The following is a 23,911-nucleotide window of genomic DNA, read 5'->3' on the forward strand; positions in this document are numbered from 1 at the left end:
AGAATGAGACACTGCCAAGCTAGGAGTTTATATATAAGCTGGGTTGGAGGTGGAAGAAGAGCGCCTTAACAAAAAGAATGTGCATATCAAGAGGAATTTAGCATATTCATGGGAAATGCGTAGGAGGTGGGCGGGGGGGTTTCAAAGTCATATTATGCCCATGTATTATGCAGGATCAGCAGTACCAAGGGAGGGTGCAGGGAGTAGCATTAACAAAGGAAAGGAATGTTAATAGTATGTAGCTGCAGTTACTAAACAACCACGTAGAAAACTAAAGTATAAACTACATAAAAACTAAAGTATAAACTGCATAGCATCATCAGTATACTTACTATACTCTACAATAAGCTGAGTTACTAACAGCAAGTAATACATTACAATTCTACGTCGTAAAAAATATATAATATGCTTCCATCTAAACTTTATTCTCTTACATCACAGAGCATACACCGTACTATATACTGCCATAGATAAACCCAACATTAAATTATATACTGTATTGCTATATACATTTTATTATAACACTAGGGTGGTTTATAGTAATACAGTATATAATTTAATGTTGGGTTTATCTATGGCAGTATATAGTACGGTGTATGCTCGTGTGATGTAAGAGAATAAAGTTTAGATGGAAGCATATTATATAATTTTTCACGACGTAGAATTGTAATGTATTACTTGCTGTTAGTAACTCAGCTTATTGTAGAGTATAGTAAGTATACTGATGATGCTATGCAGTTTATACTTTATTTTTTATGTAGTTTATACTTTAGTTTTCTACGTGGTTGTTTAGTAACTGCAGCTACATACTATTAACATTCCTTTCCTTTGTTAATGCTACTCCCTGCACCCTCCCTTGGTACTGCTGATCCTGCATAATACATGGGCATAATATGACTTTGAAACCCCCCCGCCCACCTCCTACGCATTTCCCATGAATATGCTAAATTCCTCTTGATATGCACATTCTTTTTGTTAAGGCGCTCTTCTTCCACCTCCAACCCAGCTTATATATAAGCTCCTAGCTTGGCAGTGTCTCATTCTTCACCTGAAGACGGCTGCTTGCGTTGTAGCCGAAACGTCGTGATAATTATTTTATTATTTTTATTTTTATTATTTTATTACATCCCTTCTACGTGACTTTACCGAAAGAACCAAGAAGATGAATCCCTGCAGTCACGAAAGCTTTAAATCGAAATATCAGAGTTTTGTTTTTTGTTTGCATTTGACTGCAAGTATTGTGGTTAATGTAAGCATGATTCCTTGCAAAAGGTATCAGTTTTGTTGCCAGAAAAAAAAGGGGAAAAAACCCTATTAGTAATTTTGGTACTGGCAAAGGAGGTCCCATGATAGGGCTGTGACTGTCTTTAATGCACGTGTGGTAGTGTTGTAAAGATGAAACTGCGTGTACTGCGCTAACCCGGTAAAATGTGTTGACTTGAGAATGAGGTTCGATCCACAAAGACTTCCTTTGATTCATTACGGGGAAAATTATGGGAAGCTTACGAGGTTTTGAGTGACGCGCAGTTTTTTCAAGAATACAACTCACACCCCACTTCCCCCCACCCGTGTAAAACGAGAGATAAACTGTACTCAATTGTAACGATGTTAGACATCCCTTGGGTATGTCTAACATATTTGAGAAGAAAACAGGAGGATTTCTCCACAAATCTGGCTGTCGCCTGATGATGCTGGTTGTAATTACTGGCAAAAACGTCGTACTCAGATTGTAAATGTTGTAGTGGATTTGCTCTCCAACACACAACCGGTGGGTGGTTGTTCAGTAACGAATTGGCACTTTTGTTTTACGACCGTGAAAAACCTTACTAATTTGCTGTTGGTGGTGGCGGGTTTAACGGCACATTTATATTTACGCGCTCTAAACCATAAAACCCCTCTCATTATGGATGATATTGGTCGCGTTCGGCCTTCTACTACGTGTTAAATTAGTTCTAGTTCAACCCACAACATTTACAATCTATAGTACTGAGGACAGTTACAATGAGTAAATGTTGTGGATTTGCTCTCCAACACACCAGTTAGTGCTGTACGAGTAACGAATTGGCCACGTTCCGTTTACGAAACAAACACTTACTAGTTGGCTGTGTCGGGTGGTGGCGGTTTAACGACACCACATTTATATATTTACACGATCTAACCCAAACCTAGCTTTACTACCCGGCTTCATCCGGGACTTAATTCATCACGCCCGGCCGCCTTTGTCTCCCCAGTGGCGATGTTCACACACCACAGCAGTTAATTGTTTGAGGCTGAGTCGACCTAGGGGAGGCCCAGGACCGGTTCAAATTATCGTCACCGGTGGTGTCCGAGAGCGGGAATCGAACTCGGGTCGCCGGGTTCGTAGCGCAGCGCGCTAACCACTACACCACAACGCGTTACGTTACCACGTGCGCGGGTCACGTGACAGATTTGACATCACAGCTCACTTGCCGTGCAAAAAATCTATGCATTATTGAGCCCCCCCCCCATAAAGTGTATTTTATAATTTGTGCATGGTGTACAGTCTGGAAAGTACCCACATGGCAAATTTGCAGTTTGTTGCATGTCGGGAAGTACGCTAAACATTTTGAACAGACACACATATTCACAACTTTTGCCTTTTATATATATGGAGATAAACACCGTGACCGCCACCAGGGGGCGTTGTGCCAACAAAGCGAACTGGACTTACATATCTTGCTATTAGCCAATCAAGTGAAGGGGTGGAGGTCAGGGTTGACGTCATTAGTCGATCCAAATATACAGCAGCAGGCATCTTCAGGGTCGGGATCGAACCCACGACCTCCTGCATACCAGGCGAGGGAGTTAACATCTTAGTCCTCTGTGTCTGCGTGGCTCACGTTGTCCAGGAGTAGCTCGTGGCCATGGGGTTGCCCTTGGCTTTGCAAGTGAGATTGACACTCTGTTGACCTTTGCGATGGGGGCCGCCACCGTCCACGATCGTCAAAGTCAGGTCTAAGCAAAAAAAGGGGGGGAGGAAGAAAAATAATTCATAAATAGAGTTTTTTTTTAACACGCAGCAGTAGTAGTACGGTTTTCGTGACCAATATTATCCTTATTCTTAGGTTTTTTCAGTAAAAGTCACGTAGGTAAAACATTTAAATTAATAAAAGTAAAATAAAAATAAAATAAAATCACTTGATACAGCTATCGTGCTGTGACTGTTCCACCTGAAGACGGAAGCTTGTGTTGCCTCCGAAACGTCGTGATTTTATTTTATTTTTATTTTACTTTTATTGATTTTAATTTTTTACCTACGTGATTTTACCGAAAAAACCTAAGAATATGAATTCTTGCAGTCATGAAAGCTTCAAATCTAGAAATATTATCCTTAATAGAGGTTTTTTTAGGGGTTGGATCGCGTAAATCTATATGTGGTGTGCGTTAAACCCGCCACCACCCGACACAGCCAATCAGTAAAGGTTCGTCACGAAAAAAAATGTAGCCAATTGAGACAAATTTAGCTCTGGCCTGATGATGCTGGTTAGTGTGATTACTGGCGAAACGTCACGGTACTTGAATTGTAAATGTCGTAGTGGGTTTACTCTCCAACACACAACTGGCGAGTGCTCTACTAGTATATACACTATACACTGCACTATACATTACACTATATACTACACTTTACACTACACTATACACTACACTACAATGGTAAATGTTGCAGTAGGTTTACTCTCCAACACACAACCAGTTAGTGTACTGGTATACTACACTATACACTACTATACACTACACTATACACTACACTATACACTACACTATACACTACTATACACTACACTATACACTACACTATACACTACTATACACTACACTATACACTACAATATGCACTTCTACACTATACGCTACATTATACACTACACTATACACTACTATACACTACACTATACACATTTATACACTACACTATACACTACTATACACTACACTATACACTTCTAGACTATACACTACTATACACTACACTATACACTACAATATGCACTTCTACACTATACACTACTATACACTACATTATACACTACACTACTATACACTACACTATACACTACATTACTATACACTTCTATACTATACACTACACTATAAACTACTATACACTACATTCTAAGAAGAATAGGTTTACCCTTCCTGGTGTTAAGGTGTTAAAACACCAAACAGAAACCTTTTGCAAGGAATCATATCTGCATTAACCACACTTACTTGTGGTGAACAGCAGCTGTCTCCGGTATGGACCAATCAGTTTCAAAGACAATGCATCATAAACTACCAACTCGCTTCATTTGTGTCACCCGGCGCTCCGCTCGTCGTTGTTGTTGCGAGCATCGCTCCGCTTCTCCGTTGTTGCCCGAGGATTGACGCATCTCCCGAACTGCCCAGCAGTAATGTGTGCCCCCCCCCCCGCCACCCACTTTCCCCAGCCTCAACAACTCACACTTGACGTCGAGCACGACCGACTGCTCCACTTTCCCCACGCCGCCGGAGAATTCGACGAAGCACGTCAAGGTCTGCCCGTGCATCTCTGGCGTCGGCTTGAGAAAGGCCGTCGAAGTGTTGTTCCGGTAGTTTATCTGCTGCCTCATTGTTCCGTTGGACAGCTTCCACGACATGCCTGCTAAGCGGACGTCCTTCGGTGTCTGGCAGGCGACGGACGCTTCATCGGAGCCGTCCAAGAGGACTTTGGGTAGAATGATCTCGGGGGATTCTGGGTAAAGGGGGAAGAAGGACAGAAGGGGAGATTCATCTTCTTGGTTATTTCGGTAGAGTCACGTTCAAGTTCAAGTTCATGTATTAGGTATAGCCCTGTGAGCCATTCGGCTCTTGAATCGGGTGCAACCGCAACAAACAAAAAAACAAAAACATGAACAAGAACACATCTTATAGTGACTATGTGCAAACAGAAAATCCAAGAAAAGACAGCAAAATATTGCAGAAAAAGCACCGTACACCAACACTGTGTGCAAAAATCCCACGTAGAAGGGAAATAATAAAATAAGAAAAATTAAACAATTATTATTATTTCCCTTCTACGTGATTTTACCGAAAGAACCAAGAAGATGAATCCCTGCAGTCACGAAAGCTTTAAATCGAAATAGAAGGGGGGATGTTAAAAATTGTTATCGTGGTGGGAATAAATCTCGTGAGCCGTGAAGCTCTTCATGCACACAGATGCTCCAGCTAAAGGGGGAGCCAACAAACGATACAGAAACACGACAGGAGTGAAAGGTATAGGATAGGTAAACAAATCACTTTTTAAAAAATATATACAAATAAGACTAACTATTTTTTTTATTTTACTTGGTAAAGGCCCACTGAGATATACAGCGCTTTTTCAGAAGTGCTCTGGGCACAAATGATAGCTCAACGAAGTGGCTTATCATCATCATCATCACGTGGACATTTACATAGCAGCCAAATAAGTATAAATGCGTGGTGACGTCCATTCTAAACGTAGAGGGAAAAAGCGGAGGAGCCGGAGGAATATCCACGCGACCACTCCAAATATACAGCAGCAGGCATCGTAACGGTCGGGATTGAACCCACGACTTCCTGTATACCAGGCGAGGTAGTTAACATCTCCTAGCCACCTTGATGATGATGAGAGAGAGAGACACGCAAACTCCAAATATACAGCAGGCGTCAGGGTCGGGATCGAAGCCACAACTTCCTGCATACCAGGCGAGGTAGTTAACATCTCCTAGTCACCGTGATGAACAATGAGAGAGAGAGACAACGCAAACTCCATATATACAATAGGCATCGTCAGGGTCGGGTTCGAACCCACGACCTCCTTGCATACCAAGCGAGGTAGTCAACATCTCCTAGCCACAACCTCAGGGTGTCACTCACCGTGCACAACCAGTTTGACGATTGTTATTCTTGACCCCATGTTGGTGGTGAGCTTGCATTCGTAAGTTCCACTATTGTTCATCGTCACGTTCTTCAGCCGGAGGGAGTTTAGCATCCCTCCGAAGGTGCTGCTCACAAACTCCAAATTCGTATCTTTGTTATCGATCAATGTGCCCCATCTCGAGATGATGCTCTCTGTACCTGTACAAAAGAAGAAGGAGAGGCAGAAAAAAACATTTGCGAAGCGTGCGCCCACTTTCGTAGCGCGCCCGATGGCGGAGCGTGCGATCGACGGTTCCTCGGAATCGGAGACTTTTATTGTCGCTGCGGGAGGAGAAATCCGATGAGCCGTGAAGCTCTTTGTTTCACAGATGTCCAGTCGGGGAGGCACGCGGTCAGGACGATACAACAGCAACGAACATGACTTGCTCAATAAAGACTTTAGTTCTCTCTATTTTCTAAAAAAGATGTTTTTAATACACCCCTGTTAACGACTAATCACTTCTTCTTGGTTCTTTCGGTAAAGTCACGTAGAATGGAAATAATAAAATAAGAAAATAAAACATAATAAAATAATTCTCACGACGTTTCGGCCACAACGCAAGCAGCCGTCCTCAGGTGAAGACCAGGTCTGTCGATAAGACAGAGTCTGTCTTACAGAGTCTGTAAGACAAACCTGTTCTTCACCTGAGGACGGCTGCTTGTGTTGTGGCCAAAACGTCGTGGGAATTATTTTATTATGTTTTATTTTTATTATTTTATTATTTCCATTCTACGTGACTTTACCGAAAGAACCAAGAAGATGAATCCCTGCAGTCACGAAAGCTTTAAATCGAGACTAATCACTTATCGACGGGCCTCCATAGCGTCCAATGTGTAGTGTATAGTGTAGTGTATAATAGCTTAGCGTATAGTAGCGTAGTCTATCGTAGTATACAGTGTAGTGTATAGTAGTGTAGTGTATAGTAGCGTAGTGTATAGTAGTATATAGTGAAGTGTATAGTAGTGTAGTGTATAGTAGCGTAGTGTATAGGGAAGTGTATAGTAGTGTAGTGTATAGGTGTAACGGGTTCCGGAGACACTTGTAGATGTAACTTCTTTATTACGATTCAACACTCCAACTCTCCAACAGTCCAACACTCCAACTCTCCAACAGTCCAACACTCCAACTCTCCAACAGTCCAACACTCCAACTCTCCAACAGTCCTGATACTCTGTTACAGCCTAGGTACACAGCCTAGGTACACAGCCTAGATACACTACTCTGGCTACGCTCTGGAACTCGCCCTCACAAGGTCGTAGAGTCGGGAGTTCCAGAGTCCCACCACTGGCTCTCACAGCGTCCCAGGGTCCTCCGATGGCTGGTCTTGGGTCTTGGGTCTTGAGCTACGACTGGCCCTGATCGTCCAGGGAGCTCCGCTTTTATGCCCAGTCCCCAACGAGGGGTGGGGCCGTGTGCGCCCCCAGATGTCCCACAGAGCACACACAGCCCCCCCCTTTGGCGGCGCCAAGGGGATTAAGCGCCTGGGAACTCAACGCCTGACGCCAAGAGGATTAAGCGTCTGACCCGCTTGAGAACCCACCGCCTGGTGCCAAGAGGCTTAAGCGCCTGGCCCACCCAGGGTCCCAGAGCCCCCAGCAGCCCCTCCCCTCTTATGTCACTACATAGGGTAGTGTATAGTAGTGTATAGGGAAGTGTATAGTAGTGTAGTGTATAGGGTAGTGTATAGTAGTGCAATGCCACCATAGAGCCCAATGTGTTCGCTTACTGTTAACGACGGGCTGTAGTAAGTACAGTAAATACAATTAATGCATTGATTAACCACGTTTCTTTTAAAATTACGTGTTTATAATTTCGTAAGTATTTTTGCGTATTAATATCCATCGTGCTTTTTAGTTTTTTCGGTAAAGTCACGTAGGTCTTCACCTGAAGACGGTTGCTTGTGTGGTGATCGAAACGTCGTGAGCTATTGTTTTTTCTACCTACGTGACTTTACCGAAAGAACTAAAGAGTATGAATTCCTGCGGTGATGAAAGCTTCAACTCAAGAATATCCATCGTGTCAACATTATAAAGTTTTTTTGGGAGCTGTAAAGGGGTTACCTTCGATGCTATCGGTACAAATTAAGGTGCATTTCCTCGACTCGCTTATCGATCCATTCTCTTGACGGCCAGTTTCTAGGAACCAATAACCGTGGCTCAGAGGGTTTCTACTCGATCACGTGTCTACTCCTTTATCACGAGTCTGTCTACTCGATCACGTGTCTACTCCTTTACCACGTGTTTACTCTATAATGTGTCTACGACTGTGAGTCGCCCCTTTTTGCAGACGCTGCTCTGGAGTACAAATCTCCCACTCGCTCTTTACCGCCCCAAAAGTGTGCCAGTCAGAAATGAAAACCGTTATTTGGACTCCAGGAGGAGGAATCCGATGATCTATGAAGCTCTTTGTTTCACAGATGTCCAGCAGCTGGGCACGGAGTCATGGCGTTACATACAATAAACAAATACGAAATAATAAACAAGATAGGAGTGAAAATTTAAGGGAACGGCAAACAGATCACGTACAAAATCTACAAATAACACTAAACTATGTTCTTTTTTAATCTTACCAGGTAAAACCCACTGGCCGCAAATTATACTTTAGCACGGTTGACAACGTACGGTGCGAAAGAAATTCAACACACACACACAACAGGAAGCCACTGGAAGATACGATGCACTTTGACATCTGCACAAAGATTCCGCGCGACTCTCACTTTTGTCTTTAGTCCACGTGATTTGCGTGCCCGTGTCGGATGAGTCGCAGGGCAGCGTGATGCCGTGACCCACAAAGCCGTGCAGGGTGACGTCCTTGCTTGAGATACCTGCGCGTGCCAGTGTGCGTGTGTGTCAGTGTATCAGTGTGTGTGTGTGTGTCAGTGTATTGGGGTGTGTGTCAGTGTATCGGTGTGTGTGTGTGTCAGTGTATCGGTGTGTGTGTGTGTGTCAATGTAATGGTGTGTGTGTGTCAGTGTATTGGCGTGTGTGTCAGTGTATCGGTGTGTGTGTCAGTGTATTGGTGTGTGTGTACGTGTGTGTTGGTGTGCGTGTGTGTCAGTGTATTGGTGTGTGTGTGTGTCAGTGTATTGGTGTGTGTGTGTCAGTGTATTGGTATGTGTGTGTGAGTGTATTGGTGTGTGGTGTGTCAGTGTATTGGTGTGTGTGCGTCAGTGTAATGGTGTGTGTGTGAGTGTATTGGTGTGTGTGTGTGTCAGTGTATTGGTGTGTGTGTGTGTCAGTGTAATGGTGTGTGTGTGTGTCAGTGTAATGGTGTGTGTGTGTCAGTGTATTGGTGTGTGTGTGTGTGAGTGTATTGGTGTGTGTGTGTCAGTGTATTAGTGTGTGTGTCAGTGTATTGGTGTGTGTGTGTCAGTGTATTGGTGTGTGTGTGTCAGTGTATTGGTGTGTGTGTGTGAGTGTTGTGGTGTGTGTGTGTGTGTTGGTGTGTGTGTCAGTGTATTGGTGTGTGTGTGTATCAGTGTAATGGTGTGTGTGTCAGTGTATTGGTGTGTGTGTGTCAGTGTATTGGTGTGTGTGTGTGTCAGTGTATTGGTGTGTGTGTCAGTGTATTGGTGTGTGTGTGTGAGTGTATTGGTGTGTGTGTGTCAGTGTATTGGTGTTTGTGTGTATTGGTGAGTGTGTGTGAGTGTATTGGTGTGTGTGTGTCAGTGTATCGGTATGTGTCAGTGTATTCGTGTGTGTGTACGTGTGTGATGGTAAACACGCACACATACACATAGGAGCACACGTGAACACATGCCAACACACATTGACGTGCTCGTGTGGACCCTCCACATTTAAAATCAACATCACGCGTTTTGTGCAATTTTGGCTGCTGTAAAGTTTCACTTCGTTCAGCTGTCATTTGTGATAGCCAGAGTTAAATAGTTTCAAATAGTTTAGTTTAATTAAGGCTGAGTTGACCTAAGCGGAGGTACAGAGGCGATGGGGGAACCAGTTCAGATAATCGCCACTCCGTGGGAGAGTAGATACAACTTGTGGCTAGGAGATGTTAACTCCATAGCCTGGTATACAGGAGGTCGTTGTTTCGATCGCGGACCCTGACGATGCCTGCTGCTGTATATTTGGAGTCTGTGTGTCTCTCTCTCATCATTATCACGGTGGCTAGGAGATGTTAACTACCTCGCCTGGTATACAGGAGGTCGTTGTTTCGATCGCGGACCCTGACGATGCCTGCTGCTGTATATTTGGAGTCTGTGTGTCTCTCTCTCATCATCATCACGGTGGCTAGGAGATGTTAACTACCTCGCCAGGTATACAGGAGGTCGTGGGTTCGATCGCGGACCCTGACGATGCCTGCTGCTGTATATTTGGAGTCTGTGTGTCTCTCTCTCATCATCATCACGGTGGCTAGGAGATGTTAACTACCTCGCCAGGTATACAGGAGGTCGTGGGTTCGATCGCGGACCCTGACGATGCCTGCTGCTGTATATTTGGAGTCTGTGTGTCTCTCTCTCATCATCATCACGGTGGCTAGGAGATGTTAACTACCTCGCCAGGTATACAGGAGGTCGTGGGTTCGATCGCGGACCCTGACGATGCCTGCTGCTGTATATTTGGAGTCTGTGTGTCTCTCTCTCATCATCATCACGGTGGCTAGGAGATGTTAACTACCTCGCCAGGTATACAGGAGGTCGTGGGTTCGATCGCGGACCCTGACGATGCCTGCTGCTGTATATTTGGAGCCTGTGTGTCTCTCTCTCTCATCATCATCATCACGGTGGCTAGGAGATGTTAACTACCTCACCTGGTCTGCAGGAGGTCGTGGGTTCGATCGCGGACCCTGACGATGCCTGCTGCTGTATATTTGGAGTCTGTGTCTCCCTCTCTCTCATCATCAACACGCCAGTTATACAGGAGGTCGTGGGTTCGATCGCGGACCCTGACGATGCCTGCTGCTGTATATTTGGAGTCTGTGTGTCTCTCTTTCATCATCATCATCACAGTGGCTAGGAGATGTTAGCTACCTCGCCTGGTCTACAGGAGGTCGTGGGTTCGATCCGGACCCTGACGCCTGCTGCTGTATATTTGGAGTCAGCGTCTCTCTCCCCGTGGTCGCGTGGATTTTTCTCCGGGTCCTCTGTTTTTTTCCCCTCCACCATTTAGAATCGACATCGCCACCACGCGTTTAGAGGCTATTTGGTTGCTGCCGCACATTTCCACACGACGATATATGGTAAATCGTCGAGCTCTCATTTGTGATGGGACAGGCCGCTTCTGAAATAAGAGCTACTAAGCTCAGTCGGGGCCCTTCACCTTATAAAATAAAAAAAATCATACACTATGAGACGTCTCCTTTACCAGTGGCAAAATATAGTAATAGGTTTTTACCCTTTCAACTGGTACAAAAACTGACACCTTTATACAAGGCATCATGTTTGCAATAACCACAACACAAGCAGTCAAAATGCAAACAAAATAAACAATTCTAGATTTGAAGCTTTCGTGACTGCAATGATTCATATTCTTAGGTTTTTTCGGTAAAGTCACGTAGGTAAAAACATTAAAAAGTAAAATAAAAAAATCACGACGTTTCGGAGGCAACACAAGCTTCCGTCTTCAGGTGGTACCGTCACAGCCACGACAGCTGTATCAAGTAAATGAGAGATTGCAAGAGCTACCACTCCGTTTATTATATAATAAACGGAGTGGTAGCTCTTGCAATCTCTGTTTATTATATAAACGGAGTGGTAGCTCCTGCAATCTCTCATTTACTTGATACAGCTGTCATGGCTGTGACGGTACCACCTGAAGACGGAAGCTTGTGTTGCCTCCGAAACGTCGTGATTTTTATTTTATTTTACTTTTTAATGTTTTTACCTACGTGACTTTACCGAAAAAACCTAAGAATAAAAAAGAAACAACTCTGATAATGATAATGATATGCACTGTCCTTGAAGTTGATTGGTCCACACCCGAGACAGCTTTTCTTAGAGCCTAGTCTCCATTGGTGTCCAACACCAATCAACTTCAAGGACAGTGCTTATCATTATCAGAGTTGTTTCTTTTTGTTTGCATTTTGACTGCTTGTGTTGTGGTTATTGCAAACATGATGCCTTGTATAAAGGTGCCAGTTTTTGTACCAGTTGAAAGGGTATAAACCTATTACTATATTTTGCCACTGGTAAAGGAAGTCTCATAGTGTAAATGCTTACCCCGAGCTCTCAATACTCTGATAGTGTGCTGTTTTTGAGTTGTACGCCTTTTGGCGTCATCTGGTACAACACCATGTGAGACTAGGCTCTAAGAAAAGCTGTCTCGGGTGTGGACCAATCAACTTCAAGGACAGTGCATATCATTATCATCATCAGAGTTGTTTCTTTTTGTTTGCATTTTGGCTGCTTGTGTTGTGGTTGTTGCAAACATGATGCCTTGTATAAAGGTGTCAGTTTTTGTACCAGTTGAAAGGGTAAAAACCTATTACTATAAAAAAAATCATAGTTTTAGTTTAATCTTCACGCGGCATCTCCCCCCCACCTCCAACCCCTCCCCCCCAGCACGCAAAAAAACATCGATGGTAACGATCTTCCGTTGTTGAGTAGAGGGGAAACATTCGGTCAAACTCTCGAAGTTTTATCTGAAAAGTGCAGTGCCCCGGCCACAAAACCCACTCACGCCTCTCACCGCGCGTGAAGAGTGACCACCACGGCTCACACAAACTTCCCATCGACGTACAAACACAAAGACGGTGTTCTTCCTATGTTTGTCGTTCTGTGTGTGTGTGCGATGTTGTACCGTACGTAGCCAACGGAGCTGAACGCACAACGATGCTTCATCGTTATCGTGAAGACAGAATCGTTCGTATCGTTGGACAATAAATATAAATAACAGGATCATAGAGTATTATTAGTCTTGGTTCTTTCGGTAAAGTCACGTAGAACTGAAATAAAAACATAAGAAATACAATCCTCACGACGTTTCGGCCACAACGCAAGCAGCCGTCCTCAGGTGAAGAACAGGGCTGTCGGAAAGACAGCATCCGAAGGCAGAAGGGAAATAATAAAATAATACAAATATAAAACAATAAAATTCTCACGACGTTTCGAAAATTCTCAAGACGTAAGAATTTTGCAGGTGTGATGATTGCTTGTGTTGCAGTCGAAACGTCGTAAGAATTTTATTGTTTGATATTTTTATTATTTTATTATTTCCCTTCTACGTGACTTTACCGAAAGAACCAAGAATGTGAATCCCTGCAGTCACGAAAGCTTTAAATCAAAATGTAGGATCATAGCGCTTTTTTATAGGGTCAGATCGTGTAAATATATTAAATGTGGTGTCGTTAAACCCGCCACCACCCGACACAGCCAATGAGTAAGGGGTTGTCACGTTAACAAAACGTGGCCAATTCGTTACTAGTACAGCCACACACAACGGCTGTGTGTTGGAGAGTAAACCCACTACAACATTTACAATTGTAGTGTAGTGTATAGTAGTGTAGTATATAGTAATGTAGTGTATAGTGTAGTGTATAGTAGTGTAGTGTATTGTAGTGTAGTGTATAGTGTAGTGTATAGTAGTGTAGTGTATAGTGTAGTGTATAGTAGTGTAGTCTGTAGTGTATAGTAGTGTATAGTGTAGTGTATAGTGTAGTGTATAGTAGTGTATAGTGTAGTGTATAGTAGTGTAGTGTATAGTGTAGTGTGTAGTGTATAGTAGTGTAGTGTGTAGTGCATAGTAGTGTAAAGTGTAGTGTATAGTGTATAGTAGTGTAGTGTATAGTAGTGTAGTATATAGTAGTGTAGTGTATAGTAGTGTAGTGTATAGTGTAGTGTATAGTGTAGGGTACGAGTACAGCTACACACCGCTTGTGTGTTGGAGAGTAAACCCACGGTAACATTTACACTGCCGGTAATTACAACCGACAACATCAGGCGACAGCCAGATGTGTGTGGCTGTCACGTGATGCTGATTGTAATTACTGTCGAACCATAACAAATTGCCATGTTCCGTTCACGTGACAAACCTCACTAATTGAACCTTATGGCGGTACCCCGGGGTCACATAGTACCCCGGCTCTCGGAGTCATTCTTACTCTGTTGATGGTCCGCGATGCGGCAATCGATTCATCTCGACACGAGCTGGACACGATGCACCACCACTACTACGGTGCGTGCGAGCGTTCAGGGTTTCGGCGCAATCGTCCCCGCTGCGTTTCGACATCGCGGAGTGGCACCGATGTCGGATTGATTGGTACCCCAGTCGCGGAGTGAAGTAACACCCCTGGAAAAAATAGTGTCCTAGAAATAAAATATTGAATTGCCTCGGTAGTTTAGTATTATTTAGTAACCCGGGGTACCGCCAAAAATATCAATTGGCCGTGTCGGGTGGTGGCGGGTTTAACGACACGTTTATATTTCGATTTAAAGCTTTCGTGACTGCAGGGATTCATCTTCTTGGTTCTTTCGGTAAAGTCACGTAGAATGGAAATAATACTTATAATATATTATTTTATGTTATTATGTTTTATTTTTATTATTTTATCATTTCTATTCTACATGACTTTACCGAAAGAACCAAGAAGACACGTTTATAATTACGCGATTTAGCCCAAAAAAGTTGTGGATCATATTGGTCGCGAAAGCCTGCTACTGCGTGGTAAAATAAATGACAGCATTTCCTCTTCTCGTGTCCGTGTTGTGTGCCACGATGTAATGTTGCGTCTAGCGGACACGCACCCCTGCCATCGAGGGAGAGCGGAGAGTGAGCGGATACAGAGCGGGGCCATTCCAGCATAGAGTCGTTTGCGGTGTCTCTCTCTCTCTCTCCCCGTGGTCGCGTGGATTTTACTCCGGGTCCTCCGGTTTCCCCTCTACATTTAGAATCAACAGCGCCACGCGTTTTAGAGAGTCATTTGCCTGCTGCTGTAAATTTCCCCATGGTGAAAAGCCGCGGTGGCTATGAGATGTTAACTACCTCGCCTGGTCTACAGGAGGTCGTGGGTTCGATCGCGACCCTAACGCCTGCTGCTGTATACTTCGAGTCTGCGTGTCTCTCTATCATCATCATCATCATCACGGTGGCTAGGAGATGTTAGCTACCTCGCCTGGTCTACAGGAGGTCGTGGGTTCGATCGCCACGCGTTTTAGAGAGTCATTTGCCTGCTGCTGTAAATTTCCCCATGGTGAAAAGCCGCGGTGGCTATGAGATGTTAACTACCTCGCCTGGTCTACAGGAGGTCGTGGGTTCGATCGCGACCCTAACGCCTGCTGCTGTATACTTCGAGTCTGCGTGTCTCTCTATCATCATCATCATCATCACGGTGGCTAGGAGATGTTAGCTACCTCGCCTGGTCTACAGGAGGTCATGGATTCGATCGCGACCCTAACGCCTGCTGCTGTATATTTCGAGTCTGCGTGTCTCTCTCTCATCATCATCATCATCACGGTGGCTAGGAGATGTTAACTACCTCGCCTGGTATACAGGAGGTCGTGGGTTCGATCGCGACCCTAACGCCTGCTGCTGTATATTTCGAGTCTGCGTGTCTCTCTCTCATCATCATCATCACGGTGGCTAGGAGATGTTAACTACCTCGCCTGGTATACAGGAGGTCGTGGGTTCGATCGCGACCCTAACGCCTGCTGCTGTGTATTTCGAGTCTGCGTGTGTGCCTCTCTCTCTTCGTGGTAGCGTGGATTTTTCCCCGGGTTCTCCGGATTTTCCCCTCCACATTTCGAATCAACATCATCACGCGTTCGTAGAGTATGTCTGCTGCTATAAATATCCACGTGGTGATGATGATGAGCCACCACTTAGTCGAGCTATCATTTGTGATTGCCAGGTCGATTTTGAAAAATATCTACAGAGCTCAATGGGCCCTTACCTGGCAATTTGTATTTTATTTAACCCGTGGACCAAATCTGCCGTTCTACACATCCTTGTGTGACTGGAGTTATTTCGCAGCGATGGTGATGGTGGCGATGGTGATACACGACTACTCCGCTACTGCTCCTGCTCACACGGGTGTTGTCTGGGCTTGACCACCTGAATGATGTGAGATTGTAGTCGTTGAAAAATAAAAAAAATGTTGACGTTAAAACAGGAGGATAATAGGTTTATCCCCTTTTTCTAGCAACAAAACAGGTGTTAAGATATTCTTGGTTCTTTCGGTAAAGTCACGTATAAGGGAAATAATAAAATAATAAAATATAGAACGAAATCTTTATATTATTTTATTATTTTCCTTCGACGTGACTTTACCGAAAGAACCAAGAATATGAATCCCTGCAGTCACGAAAGCTTTAAATCAGGTGTTAAGATGCTAAAACACCAAACTGAAACCTTTTACAAGGAATCATGTATGTATTAACCACAATGCTTGTGGTCAGATTGCAAACAAAAACATACTCTGATAAGATATGCATTGTTTCGATTTAAAGATTTCGTGACTGCAGGGATTCATCTTCTTGGTTCTTTCGGTAAAGTCACGTAGAAGGGAAATAATAAAATAATACAAATAAAACATAATAAAAACATTTCTCACGACGATCATTCAGACGCTGTCTTTCCGACAGACCTGTTCTTCACCTGAGGACGGCTGCTTGCGTTGTGGCCGAAACGTCGTGAGAATTATTTTATTATGTTTTATTTTTATTATTTCCCTTCTACGTGACTTTACCGAAAGAACCAAGAAGATGAAAGTCAAGATCGTAATGAATGAATTTCTGGCGACTCCGTCCCACCGCGCACACGAACGCCGCGTGGCGCGGAACGTTCCGTTTTCGTGTCCAAGCGCAGCAGCAGCGCGGACGAATTCCGTCGTCATGAACAAAACTTTTAAACTTTGACGAGCGCGTCGTGTAGAGCTCGTCGAGATGAACAAATCACCGCGTCGTTCGCCTTCAACAGACATTCAACGACGTCGCAACGCAGTTGATGCGAGAACCCGGGGGCTTACGGGACCCTGGGAATCCAGCCATGAGCTTCACTTGCATCAATCACCCTGCGGCGTTGACAAAGCAAGCCCCCCAGAATAATGATAACAAGAAGAGACAACGTAGAAGCGCACTGACCGTGGAGATGACTTAGAATGAGGAAGAGAACCGCTCCGACGACACTCGTGGCCATGGCGAAGCGGCGAGCTTCCCGTGTCGCTGTCTGCCCGTGGTGGTGCTGTCGGCTGGCTCGCTCGCCGATTCTGAGAGGGGTGAGGCAGTTTCAACGTAGGGGTGGGGGGGGGGGTTCTCTTCCTACTCCTCCTCCTTCTGTGCTATTCCTCCTCCTTATTCTTCTAAATGCGTCATTACACCCTTGAACCACCCACCACCACCCACACATCACGTGTACAGCAGAATGCAATGCGCACATTTATTCCTACGCATCTCGACTCGAAGCTTTCGTGAATGCAGGGATTCGGTAAAAGTCAAGCGATCGCATTGCGTTGCGATCGAAACGTCGTCGTTTTTTGTGTGACTTTCTTTCGACCCATCTACGTGAAAGACCCAAATAAATTACGTATGCACTTTGGCACGAAGACAAACATTCCCCCCCATAATGCGAACGTTTTTTGTTTGGGTTTAATCGCGTAAAGATAAACGTGTATGTCGTGGAGAGTTTTTAACGTTCAATCCGCCACCACCAAGGTTTGTCACGGAAACCAAAACGTGGCAATTGGTTACGAGTTGAGCACTAACCGGTTGTGTGTTGAAGAGTAGACCCACACAACCAACGCATTTAAAATTCGAGTATTAGTCGCGAAAAGCCTATGTGTTAAACAAAGATCCCCCGTGTAGCCTCAACAGCCTGTTGGGGAAAGTGCTGTAAGCAAGCAGCAGCACCTATTGAAGACCGGCACGGCACACGAGGGTGTGGGTGGCCAGCCCCACGCCCGGCCGCCTTTGTCTCCCTCGTGGCGATGATCAGACACCGCAAGCAGGGTGGTGTTATTGACACGGGATGTAGAGAGTTGATTTTGTTTTAATTAACAAAAATCCCTCTGAGAAGTGATAAAACGGTGGCTATGAGATGTTAACTACCTCGCCTGATCTACAGGAGGTCGTGGGTTTTGGGGCTGGGTGGGGAGGGTGGGGCTGGGTGGGGAGGGGAGGGTGGGGAGAGGCTGGGTGGGGAGGGGCTGGGTGGGGAGGGTGGGGAGGGGCTGGGTGGGGAGGGTGGGGAGGGGCTGGGTGGGGCTGGGTTTGGGGGTGGGAGGGGAGGGGCTGGTCACCCCGTGGTGCCCTTATAAAACTCAACGTTTAACCTACTCACGCCGGCTTGTGCCTGCCCTCACAGTCGGGCATATTTGCGGAATACACCACGCCGCCGTTGACCCTGCAGGCCATTGACCGAGCAACCCAACGTTCCTACCAGCTCCCTCCGCAGGAATGTGTTTATAATAATGATATATGATGCATTGTCTTTGATGGTGTTTGAACATATTCCTGTTTTATTGCCAGAAAGGGTAAACAAAAAAACTATTCTTATTTTTCATACTTGATACTGGCAAAAACGTCACGTAGATATGAGAGAGTCGCTGAACGTTTATCTTCTCCACACATATGTAATGCGGGCGCGGGCGACCTCCCGGATGTGACGTCACGGAGAGGTGGAGTTAGGTGACGTGGGAGCAAGGTTAAGGTTCTTAAGGGATGAGACCGGAAGAAGACAGGAGAGAGTGAGAGACTGGACAAGAGTAAGGCCACGTTGGGCGAAGCCAGGAAGAGTGGCACCGGCGGCCAGCGCCGGCCAGCTAAGGGAGCAGCCAGCGGAGCTGCGAGAGAAGACAGCAGTGGGGCTGCTGGAGAGAGGGCGGTTGAGGAGCTGCGGTGAACACAGCCGGCGAGGCTGTGTGTGAGAGGCTACGAGAGCGACGAGAAGAGAAACTGCAGCGAGAGCAGCCAGTGGGGGGGCTGCGTGAGGGTAACAGCGGCGAGGCTGCTGGAAGGTTACGAGAACAACGGGAGACCAACAGAGGAGCTGTTGGCGTGACGGGGTTAACAGCAGTATCAGTATCGGTGCGGAAGCCTTATAGAAGGACAGCCCTGTGGGTTACGAGGAAGAACCGAATAAAGGACACCAAGCCAGACTTCGTGGGCGAGTCCTTTATTACATTGGTGTCGGAAGTACAACGGCATGTCGAAACAAGTGAGAAAGAAAAATGTTCCAGTACCAGCATCGGCTTCTTCATCCGAAGACGACGACTTCCCTCCAAACATGGATCCTGCCGGGGTGGTGGAGGAGAGCCCTGCTGAAACGAGTGCGGGGACTGGGGTTGAAGATGTAGCCGCAGTGTCGGGGCCGCCAACAACATCAGACGCTGATCCGCGATAGCTGCAGGTGGCGGAGCAACTGGAGACTCTCAAGGACGTCCTGGGCCAATTGTGTCATCTCGTCACCCCAAGGACGGCGACGGAGAGAGCGGAGAGTGCTCCACAGGCCGCCACAGTATCTTCGCTCCCGGCGCCATCGGCCACGCGGCAGGAGGCCGCCATCTTGCGCGTTCCGCGGCGGGAAACCGCCATCTTGACCACGCCGCGGTTCGACGCCATTTTGAATTTGCCACCGGAGGAGCCATCGGCGGAGGGCGGAGTAAAGCGAAGTCGGAGTCGCCATCTCACCACGGTCAAAGAATTCGCCATTGGGGGCGACTGGAGCGCTTTCGCCTGCAGATTTTTGGCGGCGGTCCGTTCTGCGAGATGGACCGATGCTGAGGCCTTAGAAGTGTTGCCGACTCTTCTGGACGACGAATCTGTTCGATTTTTTCGTTCCATTAAGGCCGAGAAGAAGAGGACATTATACGGAGTTTTTCAAGAAATGGCCGACGCCTACGAGCCACCTGACGACGCGCATCGGCGATTCGCTCAACGACAACGAGCGCCCGAGGAATCGCCCGTAGCATACAGGGGTGCGGTGCTTGATTTGGCTATGGCCGCGTATCCAGAAACAACACCTGACCTGCTCGAGCCTCTCATCTTGGGCAAGATGCTCGAGCTGTCGCGGGATCTTGGGACATATATAAAAGGGAAATGTGTGATTATGTGTGTCTGTTCAAAATGTTTAGCGTACTTCCCGACATGCAACAAACTTGAAATTTGCCATGTGGGTACTTTCCAGACTGTACACCATGCACAAATTATAAAAATACACTTTTGTATTTTTGGTGGGGGGGGGGGGGGGGGGGCTCAATAATGCATATTTCTTTGCACGACATGTGAGCTGTGACGTCACAACTGCCATGTGACCCGCGCGTGTAGAAGCGTAACGCGTTGTAGTGCAGTGGGTAGCGCGCTGCGCTACGAACCCGCGACCCGAGTTCGATTCCCGCTCACGGCCACCACCGGTGACGATTATTTGAACCGGTCCTGGGCCCTCCCCTAGGTCGACTCAGCCTCAAACGAGTAATTGGTGTGGTGTGTGAACATCGCGTGGTGAATCCAAGTCCCGGGCGAAGCCGGGTAGTAAAGCGAGTACATGTATACGGTATATAAATAAGAAATAAAGTACAAAAGTACTAATTGCTCGGAGTGGCGAAGAACGCGCTCACGATGGCATCTCGCTGGTGTCAAGCGGCCGCGTACAAACTGTGATGTAGGCTCGCGAACAAACCAAGACCGCAGAAACCTGGTTACATAAAAAAACCCTAAAAGATAAAGATCCCCCGTTCAGCCTGGAACAGACTGTAGGGGCAAGTGCTGTTAGCGAGTAGCAGCACCTATGAAGGCCAGCACGGCGCACGAGGGGGTGGGTGGCCAACACCACGCCCGGCCGCCTTTGTCTTCCTAGGTGGCGATGTTTACAATACACTGCACCAGGTACTGATTTGAGGCTGAGTCGACCTAGGGCAGGCCCTGGACCGGTTTAGATAATCGTCACCAGTGTTGGCCGTGAGCGGGAATCGGACTCGGGACGCCGAGTTCGTAGCGCAGCGTAGCGCTGACCACTACACTACCGCTCCCCACACAAAAACAAATACACACACACACACAAACCCGACTGAAAGTAGCGACAAACAGGGGGTGGTTGGGCTCGTGAGTTTCTCTGGTTTGGTCTCAGCAGTAGCAAAAAAAGAATTGGTAAAAAAAAGACGTAGTTTTTCAATGCATACACTTTTTTGCACTCAAAAGTAGAAAAGAAATTATTTTGAACCCATAATTAATCAAACGTTATTGCTGAATACAAGCGGGTGGCTTGCTTTCGGTGTTTAATTATCTTTATGCAAGCCACCCACTGTTATTGAGCACGTAAATTTTGATTAATTCTGGGGTCAAAATAAATAATTTTCTACTTTTGCGTGCAAACAAAAGTGTGTGCATTAAAAAACGAGGTTTTTTCTTAACCAAATTTTATTTTTCCGTGAAAACTATTGCAACAATTTTGCTGCTATTTTATTTCCCCAAGGTAAGGCCCACTAGAGCTATACAGCACTTTTTTCAGAAGCGACGTGGCCAATGAAGTGGCTTATGATGTGGAATTTTGTAGCGCACCAAATACTCGAAGCGCACGTTTGTAAATGTGGAGGGAAAAACCGGAGAGACCCAACAAAAATCCACACGAACACGGTGAGAAAATGCAAACTCCAAATATACAACAGGCGTCAGGGTCAGGATGGAATCCACGACCTCCTGTACATCAGGCGAAATAGTTAACGTCTATCAACATTTGAGAATCGATCGAAATTGAGAGAATTAAAAATAATTGTTCAGATAGCTACAGGTTTAGTGCTGCTTACGAATCGTCAAATAATACGGCCATGATAGAGGTTTTTTTTTGGGTTAGATCGCATAAATATATAAATGTGTCGTTAAAACCCGCCACCACCCGACACAGCCAACTAGTAAGGGTTGTCACGTAAACAGAACGTGGCCAATTCGTCACTAGCACAGCACTAGTGTGTAATGTAGTGTATAGTGTAGTGTATAGTAGTGTAGTGTATAGTAGTGTATAATGTAGTATACTAGTACAGCACTAGTGTGTAGTGTATAGTGTAGTGTATAGTGTAGTATACTAGTACAGCACTAGTGTATAGTGTAGTGTATAGTAGTGTAGTGTATAGTGTAGTGTATAGTGTAGTATACTAGTACAGCACACCGGTGTGTTGGAGAGCCAAGCCACAACATCACAAAATGCGCATGCATAATGTATGTTGTACACCACATCCACGCCTCTATATAAGAAACGAATCAGGTCGTACTCAGATTGTAAATGTTGTGGCTTGGCTCTCCAACACACCGGTGTGCTGTACTAGTATACTACACTATGTACTACTATACACGACACTATACACTACACTATTATACACAATACACTACACTATACACTAGTGCTGTACTAGTATACTACACTATACACTACTATACACTACACTACTATACACTACACTACACACTAGTGCTGTACTAGTGACGAATTGGCCACGTTCTGTTTACCTGACAACCCTTACTAGTTGGCTGTGTCGGGTGGTGGCGGGTTTAACGACACCACATTTATATATTTACGCGATCTAACCCCAAAACAACCCTCTATTATGGATGATATTGGTCGCGAAAGTCTACGTGTTAAAAATAATACGTTGTTTAAATGCATGCCTATACTGTACAATTGTAATGCGAGCGTCAATGGGGTTGCTGCTGGGCTCTGGCCCAATCACACGGCCCGGTAAGGGGGGCGTGTGGGAGGGGCCGCCGTTCACCTCGACTCCAATGGGAAGCGAGGTGAATGGAGGTGGAGCCAGCAGGGCAGTATGGGAAGGCCGGATCTGACGATCAGGAAGGGGAGGAGTCAGGGTCACGTGGGAGAGACGATATAGAGGGGAGTCCGGAAGAGATCGGGGCCAGCTGATGGAGTGAAGAAGCGGGACCACGTTTGGTGGCCGCCGCGCCATCAGCCACGTGGCTGATGGGGCTGTACGTACACAATGACAGGTACTGTTATTTTACTGGTAGGAACCACCTGGTTCCACTAGCCCACAGTGGATTATTGTGTCCGTCCGTCCGTCGTGCAACCAAAAATGAGAGGGGTGGGGCTGGGTGGAGAGGGGAGGGTGGGGGGGGGCTGGGTGGGGAGGGGCTGGGTGGGGAGGGTGAGGCTGGGTGGGGCTGAGTGGAGAGGGGAGGGGCTGGGTGGGGAGGGGAGGGTAGGGAGGGGCTGGGTGGGGAGGGTGAGGCTGGGTGAGGGGTGGGGCTGGGTGGGGAGGGGCTGGTCACCCCGTGGTGCCCTTATAAAACTCAACGTTTAACCTACTCACGCCGGCTTGTGCCCGCCCTCACAGTCGGGCATATTTGCGGAATACACCACGCCGCCGTTGACCCTGGCCATTGACCGAGCAACCCAACGTTCCTACCAGCTCCCTCCGCAGGAATGTGTTGGTGCATGCAAACGACAGGAGGTACAATATTACACGTGCACATTGTGCACCTATAATGTACGTTGATTACCATATGAATAACCCAACCGTTAATGGAAAAAAACAATTGTAATTTAGATGCATTCATGAATCTCCCCCCCCCCCCTTCGCACGTGAAGGGCTCACAAGTGACGTCATCACACCTACCCCTCTGTTTAAGGAGCGAAACAGGAGGATGATTTCTCCACAAGCCTGCCTGCTGTCCGCCTGATGATGCCGGTTGTAATTACTGACGAAACTTCACGGTACTCAGATTCCCTTTGGTTATTTCGGTAAAGTCACGTAGTTAGAAATAAAATAAAACAAATCAACACAAGCGGTCGTCAACACAAGCGCTCGTCATCAGGCCTGATCAGAATCTATCGATCAGAATCTATCGATCAGAATCTATCGATCAGAATCTATCGATCAGAATCTATCGATCAGAATCTATCGATCAGAATCTATCGATCAGGCCTAATTGACGACTGCTTGTGTTGCGATCGAAACGTCGTGATTTGTTTTATTTGATTTGATTTCTACCTACGTGACTTTACCGAAAGAACCAAAGAGTATGGATTAATGCAGTCACGAAAGCTTCATATCAAGATTGGTGCTCAGATTGTAAATGTTGTGGATTTGCTCTCCAAC

The 23,911-nt window shown here is 46.1% G+C and overlaps 1 protein-coding gene across 1 annotated transcript; it reads right to left on the reverse strand.

The window, feature by feature from the left end:
* Window positions 1-2,857: 2,857 nt before the first annotated feature.
* Window positions 2,858-8,670, reverse strand: LOC133358591 (nectin-1-like). The gene is made up of 4 exons (XM_061576959.1): window positions 8,637-8,670; window positions 5,878-6,078; window positions 4,463-4,732; window positions 2,858-2,976 (listed from the first exon to the last, which is right to left on the reverse strand). The coding sequence occupies exons 2-4, from the start codon at window positions 5,990-5,992 to the stop codon at window positions 2,858-2,860; spliced, it is 504 nt and encodes a 167-aa protein (XP_061432943.1). The 5' UTR covers window positions 5,993-6,078; window positions 8,637-8,670.
* Window positions 8,671-23,911: the final 15,241 nt, after the last annotated feature.

The sequence above is a fragment of the Lethenteron reissneri genome, chromosome 62 (genome assembly GCF_015708825.2).
Source record: "Lethenteron reissneri isolate LAM-NWPU_2019-01 chromosome 62, ASM1570882v1, whole genome shotgun sequence".
Classification (NCBI taxonomy): Eukaryota; Metazoa; Chordata; class Hyperoartia; order Petromyzontiformes; family Petromyzontidae; genus Lethenteron; species Lethenteron reissneri.

Excerpts from the sequence above, each read along its gene's own strand:
- LOC133358591 (XM_061576959.1), bottom strand. The coding sequence starts at position 5,992 with ATGCTAAACTCCCTCCGGCTGAAGAACGTGACGATGAACAATAGTGGA. Across the intron at positions 4,733-5,877 it reads CGTCAAACTGGTTGTGCACG|AATCCCCCGAGATCATTCTA; the intron begins GTGAGTGACACC and ends CCCTTTACCCAG. Across the intron at positions 2,977-4,462 it reads GGTCGTGCTCGACGTCAAGT|ACCTGACTTTGACGATCGTG; the intron begins GTGAGTTGTTGA and ends TTTTTTGCTTAG.